Here is a 23,528-nt window from a genome sequence, read left to right as displayed (position 1 = left end):
GCAAGTCCCTCAAAATTATAAAAAAATACAGGAAGTGTAAAGACATGGATTTTAATACTCTTCATTAATCCAACCCAGAAGATTAAAAGGGGTGTGGATTATAAAAGATAATATTTAAAAAGTAAAAGTAAAAAAAAGAAAAAAAAAAGAAAGTAGACCACGGGTCACACAAAAGACTATAATTATGAAATAACAAAATAATAAATAAAATGGTGTTGCTACAACCACAAATCCTCCGATGCTTGTGACTGGGCAGTAGTGTTTGCCTAAAATATATATTGATATTAGTCATGAAATGCCAGGTCAACACTGTAAAGGGAAGGATGCATGGTTGGCTAGTTAAAAAGAGTTGGCTAAACTGTAACTTCAGGCTCAAGTTAGAAACGAGAAAGAAACATTGCATTAGCGTTCATCTGTAGATACCTGACACCGTCTAATCCAGAAAGAAGCTGGGTTAGTTGGTGCTACACGCACTTAGCTGCAGTGTTTCACTTTGCTTGTGTGACAGACATGAGCAGAGAGTTGACAACAGAGTAGGGGGAGAAATTGCACAATCCACTTTAGACGTGCCGCAACTTGACATGCAAGATTATTCCAGAAATATATTGGAACATCTACAATTACAGATAAGGATATATGGGGTTTATAAATGTTTCACACCCCAAAACGTTTTACTTCTTTTTACTTTAGTGATTAATAAATCAAACTTGACGTGATTCGTGAAAATAAATAAGCGAGACGACTAAGGATAGCAACATGCAAGGACAGAAATTTGGGAATACCCAGCATCTGTTAAACATTGGAACAGAAACAGAAACAGACATTTCATTTATCACTTCACCTGGACATCAATTCATGTCGCATTGAAGGCAAATGTAAAATCAATCTAAACTATGAATTGAAAACAAAGAATCGAAAAGGCACGGCTGCTGAGAGGCTAAAATGTGTGATTGAAGTGGCACAGGGCGAGTGAAGGACACCAACAGCGAAACCACTATGCAAATTCACCACCACTTTGTTTGACAAGCAACAACACTGCTTTGTGTACATGCAAAGCCTGGCAAGACACTGTGCACATAGGCCTGCTGTCAGAACGGTGTCATGCTAGAGTGGTGACACCCAATGGGTGACCCCTGTCTTCAGTGAGGCCACTGGGCCAGATTTCACACTTCACTCCGACACACACAAACACTCATCGTGTGTGGCACACATCACATCTCAGGGGTCAAATGTGGCAGGACGTGACGGCTGCCTCCTGTTCCTCAGAAACTTGGCAATGTATCAGTTCAATAAATAAGTTAAGTTAATAAATAAATAAGTCAATAAGAATAAGTTCAATAATGTGATTTCTGGAGAGTTTATCATTCCTGCTGAGGTGAAAAGTACTTGATTAGCACTTTGGATTTACTCAGCAGCTGGTCTGTTTGGGTACCGCTAAAGAGCTGCAGATAAAACATGGCAAACCCCATTAACCATTGCTCAGTTAGGCTTCATGCTGCTTTTCCTCTTAGCTGTTCAGCAAGAGTTCTTACACAAGCATCTGGGGACTGAATCAAAAAGCGCTTTGTGGACACAGCAAGAAAATATGCCACAATGTCTGGAGTCTTCAGGTGCACCTGGATCCAGAATTTTTGAATTTTTATTATTCAGTGTTAGAAATAGGTAGAACATACAAAATTTATGTTGTCATTCCAAATTCAATATTCCGAGAGATAAGTAAGGTAAGTCGAGAGGTAAATCAATTCCTGTAAGAAGCAACACGATGAATCAACAACACAGCTTCCACTTGTCCACATTTATTTTGCAGCAGAGAAACACATAGTAACATCTAACTCTTCCGCATCTAACATCTAACTTTTGTAGTCCAAGCTGTTGCTGGTTTTACATTATAGGTTGTTTCAACTATGAATAAACCTCTTTCAGATACTTTTATTGTGGTAAACATATGCTAAGCCACCTGTCACTCAACGGATTACATTCCAACAGATAAATTGTATAAAAATGACATTTGCCTTTAAGGAGCAAATTAGCTATTGGGACCAAAACAGTTTTTGCACTGCACTGTAAACATGTTTATTTCTCCTGTAAAGTTGGACGTTCTCACATGGGAGTCTATAGGGACTGACTTACTGTTGGGGCAAAATTCTGGAGGTGGCATTGCAGCTTGTAGCACTTCCCTGTTCAGGTTGATGGGTCACTGCTGTTTTTTTTTTTTTTACTATGCATCATATTACATTTCCAAGAATTGGCACAAGAGTCTTCTTTCAAAAAAACACTGGCACTGTCAGGCCAATGCTAAGCTAACTGATGATCATCAGAGGAAACTCTTAATCTCCTGAGCATGATATGTGATTTTATTGCGACCATTCTGGGGGTGACACGGCATCAGAGACCTGAAAATGTTAGATCTGGAAACAACGTTGTCTTGAACACAACACCCAGGGATTTGTAGTTGGCTGAAAGTAATCAGAGCACGTGCAGGAAACAGTCAAGCCATTCCTCACAGCAGAACAAAATGTACGAAGTGTTGTGTTACCTGGTACTTTCTCGGAGTGGTTCACTGCCCTTCCGCCAAGAGATCACACCCCAAGGAGACATCTTGGGTTTGCACTCAATGAGCACATCTCCTCCCACCTTCACTAGCGTCTGGCTCCTCAGTTGATTGTGAGAGAAATCTGGGGCAACAGCTGAGACAAGAGCAGAATAATAAAGCCAGTGTTTGCAAAAGTCTCACATCCCCTTTCTTTCCTTTTTCTGATATTAAATTTATCTCATCTCAGAATTAGAATAATTAACGCAAAGCGTTAAAATTGGATTATTCAAAGACATTAGATTATGTTCGTAATCTGAACAATTAGTTATCAGAAAGCCAAATAGTCGTACAGGCAATTGATACATACAAGCTGAAAATCACTGTGGCTTTTTATCATTCTCAGTAGGGCTATGTGTGATTCTTTGAAACAATGCCACATCAGAAAGAGAAAAACTATTTACTTTCTCAACAAGCGATTATTCCAACATAATAACTTCCCTTAATGTGGAGGCACTTAGAAAATGTTTGGCCTTTCAAAAAGGTGTCTGATAGTGATATTCCCTTTTAGAAATCTCCACTTTGAGTTTGGCAGCCTGTTCCGGATGAAATGTGTTCGGGGGTTTGCTGCCAGGTCGGAGTGGACGGTGACAGGCTTGACAGGGCAGATGGGCGAGGCTGGTGAACAGAGCAGCTCTGGCATACATCACTGTCAGCTGGACGCATTCATCTAATAATTAATGCTGTTCAATTAGTGCCCGATAACACAGAGGCCGGAGGTCAGCCGCCACTGGGCAGAGGAGGAAGATGATGGACCCAAACTTGAAAACAAGTATGGACATCCGCCTGCGCACATTTCTCCATGCCAATGTACATAGAGTATTCATGCATGCGTCACACACGCACACACGCGTACAGTCAGTGTCTTACCTATCACTCGCAGCTCAGCATTGGAGTAGACCTCGCCATGCTTATTCCCAGCCACACACTGGTACATTCCTGTGTCGGACAGGGTCAGACGACTGATTGACAACGCCCCATTTGCAACCTGTACTCGCTCCTATGGACATAGAGACAGAGGCCTTTAATATAACTTATTCCCAGAGCTCATCTACATAAAAACAGGCAGCCAGTGCAGCAGTGAATTATGGTTTGGAAGTGACAGACGTGGCTATAAATCTAGGTTTTCATCACTAATGGAGGGAAAGGCTTGGGTGGATGGAGGCAGGCTAGCAGAAAATGACCCTAATCAATCTGCATGTTTATGAGAGTGAAATAAAACCATGCCCTATTTATATCTCTGACTGCACCACAGGGCCTGTTTCCCCTTCAGCAGGAGGAGGGGATAAGGAGGGGGTGGGGTGTGGTGGGGTGGAGGTGCGGTGAATATCGTAGCATCTGAGGTATACTGCATTGTGAAAATTGCTTTTCCGATAGGTATGCCCTATACATACTAAATGCTGTGTACATGGTCATGCTGTTCCTCCTCTTCCTCTGTTTGGACTACGGTTTTTTCGCTGGCCTGCGGGGGAAATCTTGCTCATCACTGAGCCATCAAATTAAGATCTATTTAAGGATGGTTGGGTCTGATGAACTAAAAACTCAGTTGGATCGGTGCATTTAATCCTCAATATTTATTCAATATTTATCTCTCTGAACCTGGCTCCTTCACTGTGGTATTTAAATCCTTGAGAAGTTTTCGTACATCTCTATGCTGCTGCATCAGGTTGTGCCACCCCGTGCCCTTAATCTCCTGTGTTCTCCTCAGGCTCACTTATAATGTCATTAGAACCCATTTCCGTGGGGGTGTCTCGGTGGCCTGAGCTCCAGTCGCAGGAGATTAAGGTAGTGTCACATGAAAAGAGAGACTGAGACCTCAGTGAAAGACTGCATACTAATCCCATGTTTGAGCAGGTTGTGCTTGAATTTCCATAACGCTTGGAAGCTCTGGATGTGCAGGGACGAACATCCCTGCCGGCAAAAGAGGCAAATGGTGGCGTATATCAGTCTGTGCATGGAAAGCACTCCTGTTTACGGCTGCTATTAATTAACCATGACGTTCCTCTCAAATAAGCAGTTTTTCATGGGGGGACCTGGGGGGACCATCTGCACGCCTTATGCTGAATGAAAATGATTGGCAATGTCATTTCCCAGCAACACTGGGGTGATTCGTTTGATATTAAAACTGCAAAAACATGTAAAACAATGAAGGGAATTACTTCAACAGCGCACATAAGAGGGCTTCTTGAATTTAATCATATCTCTCATGCCCCAAAATCTCTGATGACTGGGAGGATTTGTGAGAATGATGTGAAACAACTGCAAAATTCAAGAAAGCTAGATTTTATAATACAGTATCACCAATATATGATCCGCAATACTTTATTTATGTCAGGATATAAACAAGGGCACAATTCTTTTTACTTCTCCTCTTCATTTTCAAAGATGGAGATGAAACAAAAGCAACTAATACATCAGCTCCACATGATTTGAATCTTGAAAGTTTGATCTCATAAACAATGAAAGGAAACTCAGCCGGTCACTCAACCAGTTATTATTGCTGCTCACTCGGTCAGAACTGAGGAAGAAATCTGGTATGCTTCTATTGACAGACATTTTTTAAATTTACTCCATATGCATGAGAAAGGAAGCAGTACGGACAGACATGAACTCAGCTACAACCTTGTCTTTGAACGACGTCAATGAGCAATATCAAAAGCTCGGCCTGTTTGCTCCACCTGAACTGACTAACTTGTGGAAGGCAGGAAATACAAACCACTACCTGTCTTCTTATCAGACTGCCATGGATGTTGCTGAAATTACTTCAATCACTCTTGAAATGCATAGTGCTTTGACTTTAGAAACCTAACAAGAATAACATAATAAAGTGCTCGACATGAGCTGTCTGTAGGGTGGTTGTTTCCAAGGACTAAATCCTGTTTCATGCTGGAGTTTCCCTTTAATTGCACAGTCACTTAATCTTGCCAGCCATTGTCAATAAAGCACCAGAGAGAGAATGTGAGAGAGAGAGAGGTCCTGAAGAAGAAAACAGCCACAAGAAATAAAGCATTCCAATAAACCATCGCTATTTTGACATAGGGTGGTAATAAAAAGCAACACCATGAGTCTCATAATGTGCGAGGGCTGCCTCTGAAGCAGGGACACTGCAGCAACATGTTTGCAGTCTGCCGAGCAAAGAAATCCCACTAATTGTAAAACTAGTTTGAAAGCTTGTATCATTAGAGTGAAGTAGTAGAAATTGTTGGGCTTCTTAAATGCAGTATAATTGAGTGCATATACATTCAGCTTTAAAGAGCTCATACTGTATAAATCGAGATGTCCATGTCTTCTTTAATGATGAATCAGGCCTAGGTTCTGTATTAATCCTGTGAAAGAGCTCAGCCCACAGAGATATGCGCCGAGCCCTAAAATACATCGTCGGGATTTTTTTTAACATGGACCTGCCAAACTTTCATGACTCGGTTCACCCAGAATCTGCTGCACTTTGACTGGCTCGCTGAGAAAACAGTAAGCCAATCAAAGGAACCTCACTTCTGAAATTTTACAGAAGAGTATGGCAGCTCTTATATTACTGCGCTTGCACGAAGTAATCGACCTGTTCAGATTTAAGTCTGTAAGCACGGCGAGAGCACTCGAAGATCGTCTCCCCTGATTGGCTCGACAACCTGTTGTTGCTAGAGCTCCAGAGAGAAGACGGAAAACTACAGTGAGGGGATTTTTGGCTCTCTTCTTCTTATGAATGTCAACACACATGGGACCTTTAAATACCATGAAACCCTTTAAACCTACTGCAGTGCACAGCCAACATTTTTAGCTACAGATACTAAGAACTAAGTCTTTGTACGTTTTTTACAGGTTGATTGCTCTGCTTCTCTTGGTCAAAGTTCGAAAAACTGTCAGCAGGAATAAGTTTCAGTGAACTATACAATCAGAAAGGTCTCAATTGATTCACTGTTATAAATAACAACTAACGGTGCATCCTCCCCCCACTGCTCCTTACATCATTGACCTTTCCCTCTTCCACTCATTAAGCCTCTGTGGTTAATGGTGGCATTTCACACAATGTAACACCTTTGCTGATTAATCCACTCACCCAGGCATTCTGAATATATCCATTTATTATGTCAAATGTTAAGGGGGGGGAATTGGCAACACAAAAGGCAACACAGCCATTCTAACCTTAAATCATAAACTATGAATTCCAATGGCTTAGCGCGGTGAGGGCAGACAGTAGTTACAATGCTTGCTGAGGATATTTTTAAAGCTCACTTCCATTTTTTCAATTGAAAAGAACTGAAGAAGAAGCAGGAGTTCGGCTCTATTATCAAAAAAGCTAATAAATGATGATAAACTGGAATACCTTTGGTAATATTTTTACACAAAACAGCTGTTAAGCACGAAACAATCACAAGATTATTGCCCTTTTAAAGGGTTTTGATAAAAACATTAGCCACCAGCTAAACAGATTGTTGATTATTTTTCCCTAACGGCTAAGTTGTATCAGTTTTTTTTTTTTTTTTTTTTATGAGACAGAGGTTTTGCTGTTCAGGGTCTTGTTTCTGCTAATATAACAACAGACTGGGTTGATTCCCATGACTTCCAGTACTGATCGATAACCCCTAGGGTGTTTGTCGCCTTCTTTTTGCATAATGAAGCTAATTAACATAATGGCTGTTTATTTATCAGGTGGAAGCTGTGCCTGGGTGTCCAATCAATCTTTCCCAAACAGCCTGAGCAAAGCATCCAAAATAATAACACAAACATAATGAATCAGACCAGAACAATAGATGGTTAGATGCACAAGTAGGAGGTTTGGAGTCTTCATAACACCCATAATGGAAATTCATGGGGAGCTAAACCAAAGTGAGATACACTCTTTTTAAGGAGCATCGTACTTTCTTGCTTTTGGTGGCACAGGATTAATAACTGCACTCAGCGCGTTGAGATTTACCAGAAGATTAGGGTAGCTCTTACATCACTGTGCTTTCCAGACCCGTGAAGAATTCTTGGCCTATTCAGTCTGTAAGCACAACAAAGTACAGCAACTAATTCCTTTAAAATAAACGATGATGTGTGGTAATTAGTCAGTAAAGCCTGAACAAGCAGCACAATAAAGCTTTGAAAATACAGGACATGGTTGCTCACATTCTTCATTGAGCCACAGGAGATGCAGCAGTAATGAGGGTGCAAGAAAACATCAATGCTGCCATTGAACGTCTAACCTTGGAAGCAGAACTTTATCTGCAGCTCAAAAGATGTGCTCTCTCTTGGCAGGTCTCACCTCAGCAGATTCCAGGTTCTCTCCATTTTTCATCCACCTGTAAGATGGCTTCGGTTTCCCTGTGGCTTTACATTCCCACACCAGCGAGTCGTCAATGAGCTTCTGCACATCTTGGGGTTTCTCGATGAGATGAGGAGGGGCTGGAAAGATTAAAAAAAAAAGAAAAGAAAATGAACTCAAGAGTTTGAACAGTGGCAAAATTATTTAGCTGCGAGGAAATGATTAAATTGAAGGACACATCATTTTCACTGACATTCAAAATCTGTCAAGATTTTACAGTTTGAAACTGATGAAGTGCCAAAAACGTCTATATAGAGTCATCACTGCCCAGCTGTCCTCTCCCTGTGCTCACTGCGATTGCGTCTGAGAAACAGTAACAGGTACTTTATGTACTTTATAGTCCTGGGTTGTGCCTGACAGGCTTCTTTCAGGCAGCAGTATCTATTCGCTGGAAGGTTTTGAATGAGTGAATCCTTTATTGCCCCTCAGGGAATTTGCTTTGCATGGAGAGAATATAAAAAAGAATCTAAAAAACGTATCAGCAGTCATACACGGCAGCACATAATATGGCATAAAACAAAAGAACGTAAAGATAGCTTTAAAAGCATACTGTAGAAGATTGATAAAGACCAATTGCCAGTTCTGGGTATTTATGAAGCCTAGGAGGAAGACTGCAGGGGCCAGTTCACGTCCTCTGCATGTTTTTGGCTAGCAAATGATTATTCTTCTAAATATTGCCCAAAAAAGCTGTGATGATTGAGAATCAGTCAAGGATAATATACTGTAAAGGACAATACGGTGGGTGACAGGAAACTTTATTTATCATGAAACGGGTAAGATTCAGTCATTCATGCATCGATATGCAAGTCATTTCTAATAATGATATCGTGGAAAATGCAAATAAAACTCACATTATGGATAATAATTCACTGATAATGTGCTATTTGACAGATGGATATAAATGCATACAAAAACAGGAAATTTTGTTGCATGTATTAAAAGACCAATCATGATTTAAGATTGATCTGCGGTGAATTTTAGTGACGGCGACTCTGAAGCCAACATTTATTGCACATTTGGCTGCTTCTTTCTGTTCTCCCAGTGCGCTTTTAATAGAACAAAAATGATGAAAACAAGATCCATATACATTAGGAGGGCTATTGGTGCCATAAAAACTCTCCCTTCGATACGATCCCAGTAAATGATGGTATAGTTATACGGGAGCCGAATTGATTCCTGCTGTGTCTTGCAAATAATTCAAGGCTAGTTAATGATTAAGCCAAAAGAAAGAAAGAAAGAAAGCTACATAAAACTATATCATTAAACCTCTCTCTGTGTAACTTTTGTCCAGTGGCAGGACAAGAGTAATGGTTGACCACTCTTCCATTCCAGAGTCCTCACCTGATGCCACACTCAAGGACTTGACCTTTGCAGAGGGCTTTCAGTTACCATACATACCCTGCTCTAATTGGCTTCTGCAGCAGCGTTTTGTCTTAGAGTATAAAGCAGGACAACACAGCGAGAAATTCAGCAACCACAAACCCATTACCGCACTATCTCTGTGCATCAGCGGCATGCGAGTCAGAGCGTGTGCATGTGTGGGTGTTCAGAAACACAGGGAAAAGATTGAAAAAAGTGTGGCAGGTTGAAAAAAAAAAAAAAAAAGAAAAAGGATGTGGGGTATTTGTGCGGTCTTGAGTGCTCATGCCGGAGTCCAGAACAGTGGATCATGTGTCGTACTATAGGTCTCTAAGATCACTTTGGCTGCCGCGGCTGCTGCACAAGGGTTGGCTGAGTCTGTGCGGTTGCTATCTGCTATGTATGCTATCTGTGCAAACAGTGAAAAGGGTTCCAATTTCCTGTGACTGAAAGCTGCAGACAGATCTGTTATTTATCCTGCCGCAGAAGGAAGACATTTATTCTCCATCTGTGTAATGCACCATCTACACAGACCTTGTTTTTACTTGATGGATTCTCCACACAATAAGACATTTTTTAATCAGTGCAAGCCTTCCTAATCAGCAGACACGCTTGAATTGTGTGGTATTCGCCTTTATGTGTGCGTTTGAAAAGTGGCTGCACAAGAAAAGGCACTGGCGCGATGAGGCTCTACCATCATCAGTCATTTAACATCAAGTCCATTCATGCTGCTGCAACCCTCCACCAGAGCCCGGATGAAGGACCCCACCCACCTTTCAAGATCGCATTGTTGTTGTTTTTCCCCCCTTTACCGTCAGGGCCCTCAGTCTATCCCTCACCCACAGTGAATGTATTGACTCTCAGTCAGCGCTCACCAAATGAAAGCAGGCAGGCCACCTCTGCCTGAACAGGGCCGAGAGCACACACAATCAGGCCAAACGTCAGCGTGGCTGCAGCAGAGGAAGGATGGGGATTTGCCTTATCAGTGAAATCACAGCGAGATAATGCAGCGGTAAGTCTGCAAAAACACAAATGTGACTACGACAGGGAAACTAAGCTGTCACACCTCTGCACTTACCCTCCCTCTGAGTAATATCAACATCGACAAGGAGACAAAGGGCCATTTCTTTTCAAAGCTTTTCTTCCAGAGGAGGAAATTTGACATAACTGCTTGTCTTTGGCTTGAAATTAGTTGAAAACTACTTGAAGTGCAGAGATTTATGACAAGCAGAAATGAAGATGGCAGCTAAATGCACCCAACAACTTCTTTTGCATTCATATATAATGACTCTAATTTTACCTACCTGCTAAAAATCACAAACGCAATTCTACGGCAGTATAGATAATAAATTCTCATCTCAGTTAACACTTTTATTGTTATGAATAACTACATCAAGGCACGCTAAAGAGATGGAGATATTTAAAAAAAAAAAATTAAAACAGTACTTCAGATTTGATCAAAAGGAACAACCGTATTAAAGGGAAGAGAAGCAGTATTATGCATTTTCATACACTAACTCTGGCAGAAACCTGTGAAAATGTTTAACGGTGACCCACACCTCCATCTCTTCCTGTCTGACATGAAGTCAAGCTCTCCGTCCACTGGAGCTTGCGTCACTGTAAAAGAGATAGCCTTATCGATTCCCCGATTGGCTAACGCTGCTGACGAATGTCTCAAAGGTTTAATTCAAAGGGAGTTCAAAATGAGATTACTGATTTTTATCCACAGACAGGAGGAGAGAGAGAGAGGGAGAGTGACAAAACCGCTCAAAGGGACAAATCAACCCTCAGTAGATCCCAGCATGCTCCTGGGCTGGCATAGCAAGGCTAAGAGCTGAAGCGGGCTGCTGTAAATAATGACAAATTGTTTAATACCCCAAATGAGTTATTTCCGACAGCTGACAGTGTGAATTGAAAAGGGGAAAATCACAAGGAGGCAAACAGAGGATGAAAATACACGAATTGTTCAACACACCACTTCCAGCCTGGCAAACGTGAGCTCATCAAAATGCGTAGCTTATGTATCTGTTGTAGGCTTTGGAGCTTTGACTATATAATGTGAAGGATTCATAATATATGTCCCTATCTCATGTTGAAAAGTTATCCAATTAAAAATCTTTTGTTGGCGTGACCTCATGGTCGAATGGTTAGAAATCATTCTGAGGCTGGAACAGGTAGCCTCTGGTTCAAATCTGACAGGCCTCCTCTCCACTCACTCTCCTGCATTCCCTGTTTGAATCTGGCTTCCATTAGGCTTGAGAAAATATAACAACGGAAGTGTTTACTTTTTTTTTTATTTGAATGTGAAGGTAACTCTGGAGCTATTCCATCACATGTGGATGAATCCTTATTTTTCTTCAGTGTATTTCACTCATTTCTATCATACATACACAAAACTCTAATCAGAAGACACTTTCATCCTTGCATCCGTCTTCTATGGCTTTTCCATTTCTGGGTCGCGGTGGGGCTGCTGGAGCCAATCCTAGCCAATGTTCCAGGTGAGGGGCGGGGTTCACCCTGGACAGGTCACCAGTCCATCACTGGGCCAACACACAAAGACACACAGAGACCAACAACCACTCACACTCACACTCAGACCTACACACAATTTAGAGTCACCAGTTAACCCAAACATGATGTCTTTGGATGATGGGAGAAACCCAGGTTTGGATTTAGAACATGGAGTTAGAACATGCTAACTCCAGAAAGGCCCTACGCCACCATGCTGCCTAGAAGACACTTATTTATATCTATTCTTGTATTGTCCTGTTTCTTTTACATCTTATCTTATAGCCTTTTTCTACATTTAATTTGGAGAACTTTGAGTGTCCTTGTTGTCAAGGTGCTTTCCCTTTCAAAATATGTTTCCTGAACTACTACATTTCAGTGCCACCTTGGACAAATATTTTTTTTTTCTCCACATAAATCAACAATAGAGAGCATTTACTTTCCTGTTTCTAATATTTCCTGCCTTACTGAAGCATGAAGCAGGTAAACAAAGCTACTATGGTTGGGATAAAAAGAAAATGGGACATACATGAACAAGTTGTGCAATAGCTTAATATTCTAAGTCAGCATGAGTACACGTTTAGAAAGGAAAATATGTCTGAAACCGAAACCATGCATCGGCGTTGCCTGAGTAGCCTGTACATATGTCACATAAAACCTGAACTGGGGGATTACTCACAGCTTATTTTACCAATTTCATATATTTAATGTTCATTCATTCATTCATCTTCTACCGCTTATCTGTTTCTGGGTCGTGGGGGTGCTGGAGCCAATCCCAGCTCACTCTGGATAGGTTGCCAGTCCATTTGTAATGTCATTATGTGAATTTTGAATAATCTGCTGCATTACATGCAACTATGCTACAAATGTCAAATATAAATGCAGATATAAAATAATTACCAGCATTGAGCGCTTCTATCTATAGAAAGAACTATTTCGTTGTCCATCAGAATTTGACACAATTTCCATTCAGGAAGGAAACTCACTGCTGCCCTTTGAAAAATATATATAAATGTGCATTGTCCATCACAGTACAAGAGCATTGTGGAGCTTTAACTTTGCAGTGAAGTGGGATACACGTCCCAGTCAGTCGTCCTCAGGTCTTCTTGGATCTGAGCTTAGCGGGTACAATCTGCAACAATGTCTTAATCTGCTATCCCCCTTCCTGTCGATCCAGATGCTGCGGTGCAGATTATGTCCCTGACATATGTGCCACTGAACTAAGTATAATACATGCAACAGCTTTGATCTCCAGTCAAGTTGGCTGTCAATCACAATGCCATCTGGTGGAACCCAATATAAGCAACAAGGTCATATCCAAGAGCTGAGCCTCATCCGCATCCTTCCTTTAATCAGGATCAAAATATTAGAGGCATCATGACTGACGGCCTTTAATCATTTTGATGTGCTGTTAAAACGAACCTCCCTCCTCATGTATGGCACATGAGCCACCGTTGGCTTCAGAGCACTAGCTGTGTCTGCCTCTGCTGCCTCTCAGCCTGAGCGGCAGATGTGGCGCACACTGGTCAAATATTTATACATGACAGGATCACCTACCGTAGAACGAGAGCTTTCCTTTGACCGTGTTCATCCCCCTGGAGTTCTCAGCCACACACTCATACGTGCCGGCATCCTCCTGCTGGAAATATGGAATTTCCAGGACGCCGCTAGCTTTCCTCATGTCCACTTTCCTGGGGAAGGGTACACCGTCCATTCTCCTCCAGGTTATAGAGGGTACAGGGCTGTGAGAACAGAGAATTCCCGTTGTCCGTGAAATGCAATCTTTTCAGGTAAAAGGTAAAATGTGTCTCAGCAGACCACAGATGTGAGTTTTGGTGCTACGGAAATGCCTGCCAAAATTTTATTTTTACTTATTTACTGTCTTCTTACCTTCTTCTTTGTACTCAATCTGCATAGCAAAATTTCTAAAAGGTAAAATATACCAAACTCAATAATTAGTCAACTGTCCTTAAAATAGGCTTAAAATTGACTGATTTGCCGATATCTTATATTTGTTGTGATCCTACACTTAAATATTCTTGTTCCATGGCTTTACAATATAAACACAATACGGAGAAAATAATCCACATCAATATAAAATAAACCAACCGTGTACAGTGTGAATAGGCATGCATACATGCATGTGCTGTACATAAGCCACTTACGGTATACAGCGTATAAGTAAATTATTGCAAAATTGCAACACTCTGCTCTTCCACAGAACCATATATTGACATCCTAGCTACATAAAGAGGCACAAGAAGACAGATTCAAAATCCTCGTGTCCATCAACATACATAGCAATAGCTGATTCTGATTCTGGTAACTGATATTATCCTCAGTACAATCAGATGATTTTATTATTTAGTTTATGCAAATGTAAATTACACACAGAAAGTCATTATTCTCACTTCAGGGGCTGTGTCGCAAAATGAGACAATTTAAGTGAAGATTTTTACACCACAACACATGCTCTGTGATTTTTTTTTTGATGTGCAGCCTGGCTTGAAACACATGGGGATTGTAGCAAAGCGGAGAAACTCATGGAAAAAAAAAAATCTCAGTTCCTGTTTTCATTTTCTAGTAATATTTTTCCATTTATATGCTATTCAGTATGTTGAGCCTTACTTTCCCAGGGCGAAACATTCCAGCTTCACTGTGGATCCTTTGGCAACCTGAACCACCTCCGGAAACTGAACTTCAATCTTTGGCTCATATTCACCCATCACACCTGAAAGATGAATGCAAATGAGCATCTGTATTAGTGAAAAAAATAAAAAGTTGTATTTTCAACTCACGAATGGAAATAAAAAATAAATAAATAAATAAATAAACACAAAATGAGGCTTCTGCTGTTGCTACAAAACCACTGAGAACCTTTTTCAAGTGCAGCCGTCTTTTCGCTATAAGCTGAGACGTTTTTCAACCTCCACCGCTGCTGTGCGATCTGAGCAGCAGAATCACGCTCCGCTCTCAGTGCTGTCACAGAACACTCTCCCATTGAAAATAATGTGAAAAAGAAGCCAAAACACAGCTCTCCAGTGGACGTGCAACACACTGATGTCGAATGTGAAAAAAAGAAAAAAAAACAACTTTGAGAATTCATACATGGTTTGAGCTCTTACATCCAGATGAGTTTCATGTTGTTGTAGTGCTAACAGCTGTGAACCAGAAAATGGGCCCATAAAATCCCTGTGGGTACTGCCACTGTGTCTACAAAGCCTCCCATTCACTGTTAGTGAAGCAGCTCTGGTGGATTATAATATTGCTGCTGTGCATGCTAAAAGTCTCCGGATGAAGGGGAAGACAGGAATGTGGGCTCTCTGGTTTTCCTAGCTTCGGGAGAAACTTATTCATAAATCAACACTGGAGTGTCTAACATCACTGGAGAGACACGCATGCCGGCTACTGCGTTCTTTCCTTAAATAGCACAAAGGTACATCACATCAACAAATTTGTAATTGGGTACACGCTCCGAACTGTGCCAGCTCTCACTGCTCGGGTGAACAATAAGGTGTTTTAATCTAACCTCCATCACCAGTGTAACAATAGGTTTCCCCCCCATTGCTGTAATTCAGGGCTGTTTTTCTCAAATAGCTCTGGAGATGGAGGAAACAGGCCAATTTCATCTCGTTGATTTGGTGAGGCATGTGTTATCGGGATGGCTCCCTGAGTGACTGTGAAAGCTAATTCAGATCCTTATCACAACTGTCTCATACTAGAATGTAAGCACAGCACTATCATCCATGTGAGAGCAGACAGGTGGAAGTGGACGGGTAATTGTCTCATACCATAACCTTTTGTAGGGGACACCTGGTTAATGTGTCTGCCTGCCTGCTGCCCTCCCTCTTCACTTGAGCTACCGTGCCTGTGAGGTGGGGCTGGTGTTTTGTTGCCTGCACCGCTGCATCACTGAGATAAAGGTGTGGTGAGAAGGGAGAGAGAGGGAGGAAAGAGAGGAGAGAAGAGGCTCTGTCTCTCTGAAAATGTATTTTAAGGGAAAGCGCCCCTATTTGTTTGAATTTTATATTAAAAGCTAAAAGCGTGTCGACAACCAAATCCATTGCTTTCTCTTTATGGGTGGTATCTGCAGGACACTTACTCTACTGATATAATTTGAAGTATGCCAGGTAATTCCCCTGAAAATTGCTTTGTCCTCTCTATTTATTCTGTTGCTCAGATGAGGTCTGTATTCCAACGGCAGCTACCCAATTACTTTTAAAGTTCACTGAGACTAAAGCTTCTAGCACAATGTATTTGGATTCTTCTTGGATCTTTAAGTTTAGACTACTGATACTATTCCCTCTACTAGTGTTAATACTAATACCCTTTTTTCCTTTTTAAGTAATCAGTTCACTATTTCGTGCACTGATTTGTCAAATATCACTCCTTTTCTGAGGCACACACACAAAACAAAACAACAACAACTACAGCAACAACAAAAAAAAAAGAAAACTAACACTGCTATTTCTATTTGCCAAATGTAATATGTTCACCCTATGGCTTATTCATATTATTTTTTCATATTATTATTTAGCTTAAAACAAACTAACTAACACATATGACATATGTATATATGAGTTAGTGTAAAACTATTCAACATTGATAAAAAAATAAAATTTAAATAATTTTGATGGTGCAGTGTCTTCCTCAGAAGTTACAGTTTCTATGGCTTCATGAGTTTAAAACATTTCTAAACTGAGACATGTTGAGAAATGTGAATTAATTCTTGTTTTACAAAAAAAAAAACAAAACGTAAGGGCTAGTACGAATGAAGACCGTGTTACATAGGAGTTCTAACTGTTGACAGAAATATTTGAAACAATTACAAATTGTGAGTTAAACGTTCATAAGCTGTCTTTAAGTATGCAGTTAGAGAAAAGACTGCTTTAGATTGCTTCCTGTCAACATCATCTCCTCCTCAGTGCCTTGGTAAGACCAACCTAAACCATTAGAGCCACATGTTAAAGCACATGTTGAAATTAGCAAACAATTAGATAATTAACCTTTGACTTTCATTTGTATTCCTTTAAAAACCACTTGTCCTACCTTTGGGTGCCAAACAGACCAGTTTTTTGTTTATCATAACCAGGACTGGGACTCATTTTCAGCACTGCTGCATTAAATCATCCCAGGAGATCTCAGCACAGAATGGATGAGCTGCATTTTTTTTTAGCACTAATATCAGAAAAACTGAACCCCCCCCCCCCCCCCCCATGACAGCCTGTTCTGATTAACAGAGCGGTTCTAACCCTAACCAGGACGATGTTGTGCCCACTATCTCGAACTGCTTAAAAGCTGGGCTCACCATCACTGCGGAGCACCAGCGGAGCCGGTGGACCCTGGACGCGGCTCTTCGTCACGGTGTTGGTCACCACGCAGGTGTAGTTGCCAACATCTGAAGGCTCCACCTTGGCAATGTACAGGTTCCCTGTCTCCTGAGAGATGAAGCGACGGGTGTCCTGCTTCACAAATGTTGGATATTCATTAAAGATCCAGGAAAATATCAGATCTGTGGATAAAGAGAAGAGAAAGAGAATTTGCAATTGAAATTAAATTGAGGGAGATTTTGTTTGTGTGGTCACTTTTGGACTTCCTGAGGATAGTGGAGATGATGACAAAGCCATATCACGCTAAGGTGAAAATTGACAGGGCCTGTGAGAGGCTAATGACTAAGTTCTGAGTGCGATACACATCTTGGGATGCTGAAGTGTGTGTGAGTAATTATAGATCTTCAGAATCAGCAACAGCTTGTTTTGAAAGGAGACTTAAAATTAAAACCTAAAATTGAACTGTCACAATATCTGAAGTAATTAGTTCATAAAGAGGCAATTTAAAAGGATAACAAGTCCAAACTGGTTCTGGCATCAGAATGAAACCAACATAATAGTGAGGTGATGTTTCTGACACAGATCCAGTGATCATATGAGTGATAATGATTAAAATTACTCGTGAATTAATGAGAACGAGTACATTATCATTTTCTTAGCCAACAAAGCCACACGATCTGCTAGCCAGACAAACAGAATGAACTTTCTATTGTTAGACTGCCCAGCTAAAGCTAGATTGTCCCATCACTCTGTTTCTCCAGGAACAGCAACTTGCCTAATGGCTTCCAGCTTGTCGACACTAGCACATTATTTAGCTGTAAAGAATTTATTATTGTTAAAAGAGCTATTTGTTACATTTCTTTGCACTGACTGTGGCTTCTTGCTAGGATTGGCAGATGGTCATCACAGAGCTATACCTGTTGTTGTCTTTACGCAATAAAAGTTAAAATAGTAATACTTCATGGCAGATTTGAGACTACGGTGAGTCGCTATCAGAAAGCGATAAGTCATGAAGCTAACATCAGCACAGAAACAGATAAGAGTTCACATCAGTGTTGCTTTTCACTTTTGTAGATTTTGGTGACTATCAGAAGGAAGCTTGATGCTGAACTTTGCCCAAACGGCTAGCAAACTGTTCCAGTCTGGGGCTTTGCTGTGGTGTATTTTCTGTTTTGTTGTTTTTGGAAGGAGCACGGCTGGTCTGAATTTCCCGGCCTGCAGCTGAAACACACCTGTCATCTATTTCACCTGCATCAAGCTCTCCATAAAAGAACAGCTCACACTCCGCTCCTCTGCCAGATATTTCCATCTCGCCCCGTAGTGTCATGGTTATTTTTTGCATGGCTTGCCAACGTTGTCCAGTCCTCTGACTGAGTTTTGTTGTTTCCCCAGTGTTGCCCCTGTTCTCGGCCTAACCCATTTTTGCCTGTGCCTCCGGTGTCACCCCACTTGCTACAACCAGCCAGCCTCCACCACTGCCTCCTGCCTCCTGCCTCTGTGTTTTTGTTTTTTTGTCCTCAGCGTTCATTTTTTGGACTTTGGTGTCAATAAACACCTTACACCGTGCGCCCAGTCTCAGTCATCTGCTAATTTACAGCCCGCATCCTGCCCAGACCATAACAGTAAACAGTGGACAGCTGCAAATGTTGACTGTGTAGTAACAGCAAAACAAATCAAAAGCTCCTTTAACTGAACAGTAAGCAAATGCTACTCATATTCATATTAGAGATTCATAATAAAAAAAAATGCCTTTATTTATATTTATAATTTATAGATTGAATATTTTTGCTGCAGCTGAACAGAAGAGTCTTTGACAAATGTGTTTGTTTGCCTTTGTTTTTCTGTGTTATTTGTTTTTCTCTATGTTCATCATTTGAAGGGAGCTGAAAAGTATGTGGCTAATGTGCCTCTGTGAACAAACTTAACGCGATGCATATAAACCCAAAAACAAAGCAGTTGCTGGTTATCGGCTGCGCTGCATTAATCAGCCCATTTGGAGTTCTTCAGAAATGATTCACTGGATTATCCTTATCGGTTAGTCGCTGAATCATACATACTCTTTTAAGCAACTTATAATCACACTGCTCATTAAAAATGTCTCCAGCAGTCTGTTCTCAACTAACTGATAACTTTCATTATCTCATGTCTAATTCCTTTTTCAGAAACATTAAGGAAGTCCTGCAGATATTATTTCCTGTTCTTCTCCTGGCGCCTTTAATCTTACCTTTCCACGAACTCCACAGCACAACATCAAATAAGTGTGACTGACGACCTGATGCCCCTGAGCTGATACCGAATGAAAGTATGTCTTTAAGGACCAGACACATCTTAACCCACAACCCCTATCCATGCTTCATCCACAATATATTTCACATAATGAATTCTTCTTCCTCCCTGACTGAAATTGGTGCCGTTTGGTCAATATGGCGTGAAAGCGGCGAAATTCCGAATGCTTACATTTAATTCCTCATCACGATTTGTACAGTTTAGATGAGGGACCAATGAAAACAGAGTCAAGACAATTTTCTGTTTCAAACTTTTTCATTCGACAGGTGTTTGACACACATGCCGTTATGAAACTAAATACGCGACTTATTACGAACAGGAAATGAGGCGTCATGTTGGCAAGTACATGTCAGGCTGTTAAAATCAATGATTTTAAATGTCAACTTTTTTCCGCTGTGAGTTCATTGTTTCAGAGTATTTCAGAAAGGATAGCAAACACGTTTTGATGACTTGAGTTAATGTCTGTTTTTCTCTCTATTCTTGATATTTGATGTAAAATTTTTTCTTGTTTTTCTTTTATTGTAATTTTGTGACTTCACGCTATCCTATTTAATTTAAGCTGTACATTATGTTTGGAAAATGTGATTGTTTTATTTTGTTTTTCTTATGTGTTATGAGATAAATTTTGGTCAATATAATATATATAATTTTAATTATATAATTATATAAAATATAATAATATATAATATATATTTTTTTAAATATGAGATCTTTCAAATTACTGGTGGTCTGATAAATTATAGCATTAAAGTAAAGTATATTAATAACTAATGACTAACTGTTAAAAGTATAGGGTTGTGAAACTTAATTAACTAGGTAAATGTGCATTAATTGAAGCAAATGTTCTGCAAATTGGCAGATAAATTCTGAACAGCTCACATTTACAACGGTCACAACTATTAGTATCAAAGCTGTCGATTTCAAACTAATATCCTATTCTCTTCATCAACTCTCCTTTGAAATCATGACATCATTTCATTCAACACAACTAGTTTTGTGTTCAGTTATAGACTCTAAACAGTTATTAGAGCATTTTAAACATACATGCAATAGTTTGCCTCTATTTACGTTTCAGTAGCTGTGGTGAATAAGTCAAATGCAGTATCACTTGTTCATGTGAAGATGAATGCAGAATTATTACTTTTTAAAATGACTGATTTTAACTCATCAAAACTGAATGTTGTGGCATAATCTGCTGCTGAGTTTTGTGGGCAATCACATGCTATTTTCCTGCTGTGCTTAATCAAACCTTACTACTTATTACCAGGCTAACAATTATACAAAACAGTGTTGGAAGAACCTTCCCTAGCTTCTTGGCCATTTATCACAGCGTGAGCACATCCTCCTGCTGGCTGAAAGGGACAGGTATTGTACCAATCAACACCATTTTGGGCTTGGGTTTATGGTTTGGCTGCCATACGCGTGGAACACAGTAATGGCACAGCAGAGGTCCATAGGGACACGAGACACTTCAAGGCAGGAGAAGGCTTGTTGTTTGTGTTTCCCCTCCAGTGCTTCTGGACTACGGCTGCACCTGCTCTCGTTCTATGTTTAAAACCCCTATGCCTGCACGGAACAACATAAGCTGCACAATACCACAGAGAGCAAAAACATAATGAGATGTCTCACACAGCTGGCCAAACAGTCTTCATAAAATCATCCAGGGCATTGATTTTATGGGTTACACAATGCTCCCTAGTATAAAGCCAGGGAATATTTAAGACAAATTGTAGAGGAAATCCAGCTGCCCGGGGAGGCAGCATTACAATGACAACTGCCATGGTAACAGGTAATCAACCTTCTTTGTATTATCCCAACAGCAGCCTTTGCACATGACATAAATAACTATTTTAGTCGTTTAATACTAAAAATCTGCCAAAACCTGACGTCATAAGTATGAAATTATGCAGAAGCCTTACTGTTGCACTCTTTATTCGTCGGTTCAAAAGCATTACTCTTCCTAAAACAGGTTCCTCTGAAGCAGGGTCTGCAGAAGTCCCAAATGACTTCTTTGTGGTTTCTGTCTAGGTTAAAGATCGCTTTGCAAAAGTCATTGAGAATACAGCTGCTTTGCTCACATGAGCAGACACAGGAGCATCTTCAAACGGCAGATCTCACTGAATATTCAAGGGCTAAACAAGACATGCAAGTCAAACAACCCTCACCCCCAGACTGAGCTGTGATAAAAAGACTGGCAGTAATCCCAAAGTTAGTCTGTCATTCTTTATAAAAAGAGAGTCTTGATCAACTTTGGACAACTGAGGAACACACAACAATATAATGTGAACAGGTAATTTCATTTAACGCAACAAAAAAAGTATAAACATGTTATATCTGTGTTTTATAAGCAAATAGAACCTTAAATATTCGAATTTTATTTCTTAGTTTAGTTGTACTCAGCCTTTGGAGGAATACTCCCTTATCTCTATATTTAGTCCTTGAGCGAGTGAGTGGAGTCCCCTTTTAAAACCCTATTCTGTCTTTTCACCAGTGAATACACTGAACATGTTTTATTTATAGTATCATAACTTTATTTATACATCGTCTACAAAGAGGCTGAGTAAAACAGTCTAAATTGCTGACGTGCAGCTCTCACGCAGTATTTCATACAGCTTTCATTTTTTCAGTCCCAGTTTTTAACTGGTTGAAAACATTGATATTTTCAGTGATTTACAGTGGCAAACAGACTTTAAATGACGGCTGTGTATGAACAGTGAAACTATATATATTGTCTTTGCTAATTAAAACTTTTCTATAATAATGTAAGCTTATTGATCGGGCACTTGCCTAATTTCTTATTAAACCTTTATTAAATTGAAAAAATGTTGGGTCAGACCCTTTGTAGTGGACAAAATTAAATGATTGCTGTTTTTGCTTGGCAGTTCCAGCAAATAATATGTCAGCGTGCTCACTTATCAAACAGCCAACACTGGTGCTCACCAGCACTGAAAACACCTACTGGGTTAGCTGCTGCAAAAATCTAAGTATTACACACCAGAATATAGCAGCAATTTGGTGCACTTCCAAACAGTTGGGGAAATGGTCAACACAGATGTAAGAAAGACTTATTTTATATAATATTCATCCTTCACAAACCAGGTACTCCGGTTTCCTCCCCCCGTCCAAAGACATCATATTTGGGTTAATGGGTGAATCTAAATTTTCCGTAGGTGTGAGTGTGAGTGGTTGTTGGTCTTTGTCTGTCTCTGTGTGTTGGCCCTGGGCCTGTCCAGGGTGACCCCGTCCTCCCCTAGAGTGAGCTGGGATTGGCTCCAGCACCACCCACGACCCAGAAACGGATAAGCAGTGGAAGATGAATGAATGAATGAATGTACATCCTTCAGCAGCTACTTTTAAAAGCCCACATCTTTTAAAACTTCCCACCTACACGTTGGAGCTCAAGCATCCCGTTGAAAAAATATCCATAAACAGGATCATGACCTCTGTGTTATTTTTCCAGCTTTCTGAAAGATGACATCATGCAACTTTTTTCTATTCTTTTTTTTTTTTTTCCCCCCCACAGGCTGAGCTTTTGGCCTCAAGATGTGTAAACGTACCGTCAAACTGTGCACCCTTAATCTCAGGAAGCACTTGTCTTTATGAACAATTTGACTGCATTTGTATGACCCTATTCACCGTTACCATGCACACCGTGCAGTGTAAAATAAATAAAGAGGATAGCTGCATCCATTAGAGGATGTTTGCAAGGTGCCACAGAAGCTACACTTCAAGTATATGTGTTAAATTTACCGAGACATACCATTTTGCATGCAGTGTGCATGCAAAATGCATGCACACTGATCACAGCTCACTTGATGAAAAACAACATGCAGCAGAGGCACCCAAACAGGGTGGCATGGTGTGACGTTTGCATGTTCCCTATTTGTGTCCGTGGCCTTGCTGTAATATATTTCTGTACTGTAGTTGTCACAGCATTTGTTGTTGCAGTTTGTAGCATATTGAAAAGATTTTATGCCGTTACCAATGTTGAAACTCAGCAAGGTCACTCATTCACGTAAACCGTGATAATTTTGCATTCTTTTATCAAATAGGTGTTTTATCAATTATGTGTAATGTTATGTTGGTGTGCAAACTAGCTAACTTGGCTAACATTGGCTCCGTTGATCATGTTATGTCAAATAGGCTCTCAAAG

The 23,528-nt window shown here is 40.4% G+C and overlaps 1 protein-coding gene across 1 annotated transcript in view; it reads right to left on the bottom strand.

Annotated features, from left to right (window-relative positions):
- cntn4 (contactin 4) overlaps window positions 1-23,528 on the bottom strand; it is a 159,580-nt gene that overhangs the window by 36,687 nt on the left and 99,365 nt on the right. The window contains 6 exon segments of the mRNA XM_029502436.1: window positions 2,537-2,687; window positions 3,461-3,590; window positions 7,833-7,972; window positions 13,317-13,501; window positions 14,388-14,490; window positions 17,068-17,271. Of these exon segments, the coding sequence (XP_029358296.1) occupies window positions 2,537-2,687; window positions 3,461-3,590; window positions 7,833-7,972; window positions 13,317-13,501; window positions 14,388-14,490; window positions 17,068-17,271 (913 nt within the window).

The sequence above is a fragment of the Echeneis naucrates genome, chromosome 5, assembly GCF_900963305.1.
Source record: "Echeneis naucrates chromosome 5, fEcheNa1.1, whole genome shotgun sequence".
NCBI classification, from domain to species: Eukaryota; Metazoa; Chordata; class Actinopteri; order Carangiformes; family Echeneidae; genus Echeneis; species Echeneis naucrates.
This window is presented reverse-complemented; position numbering and strand designations above follow the sequence as displayed.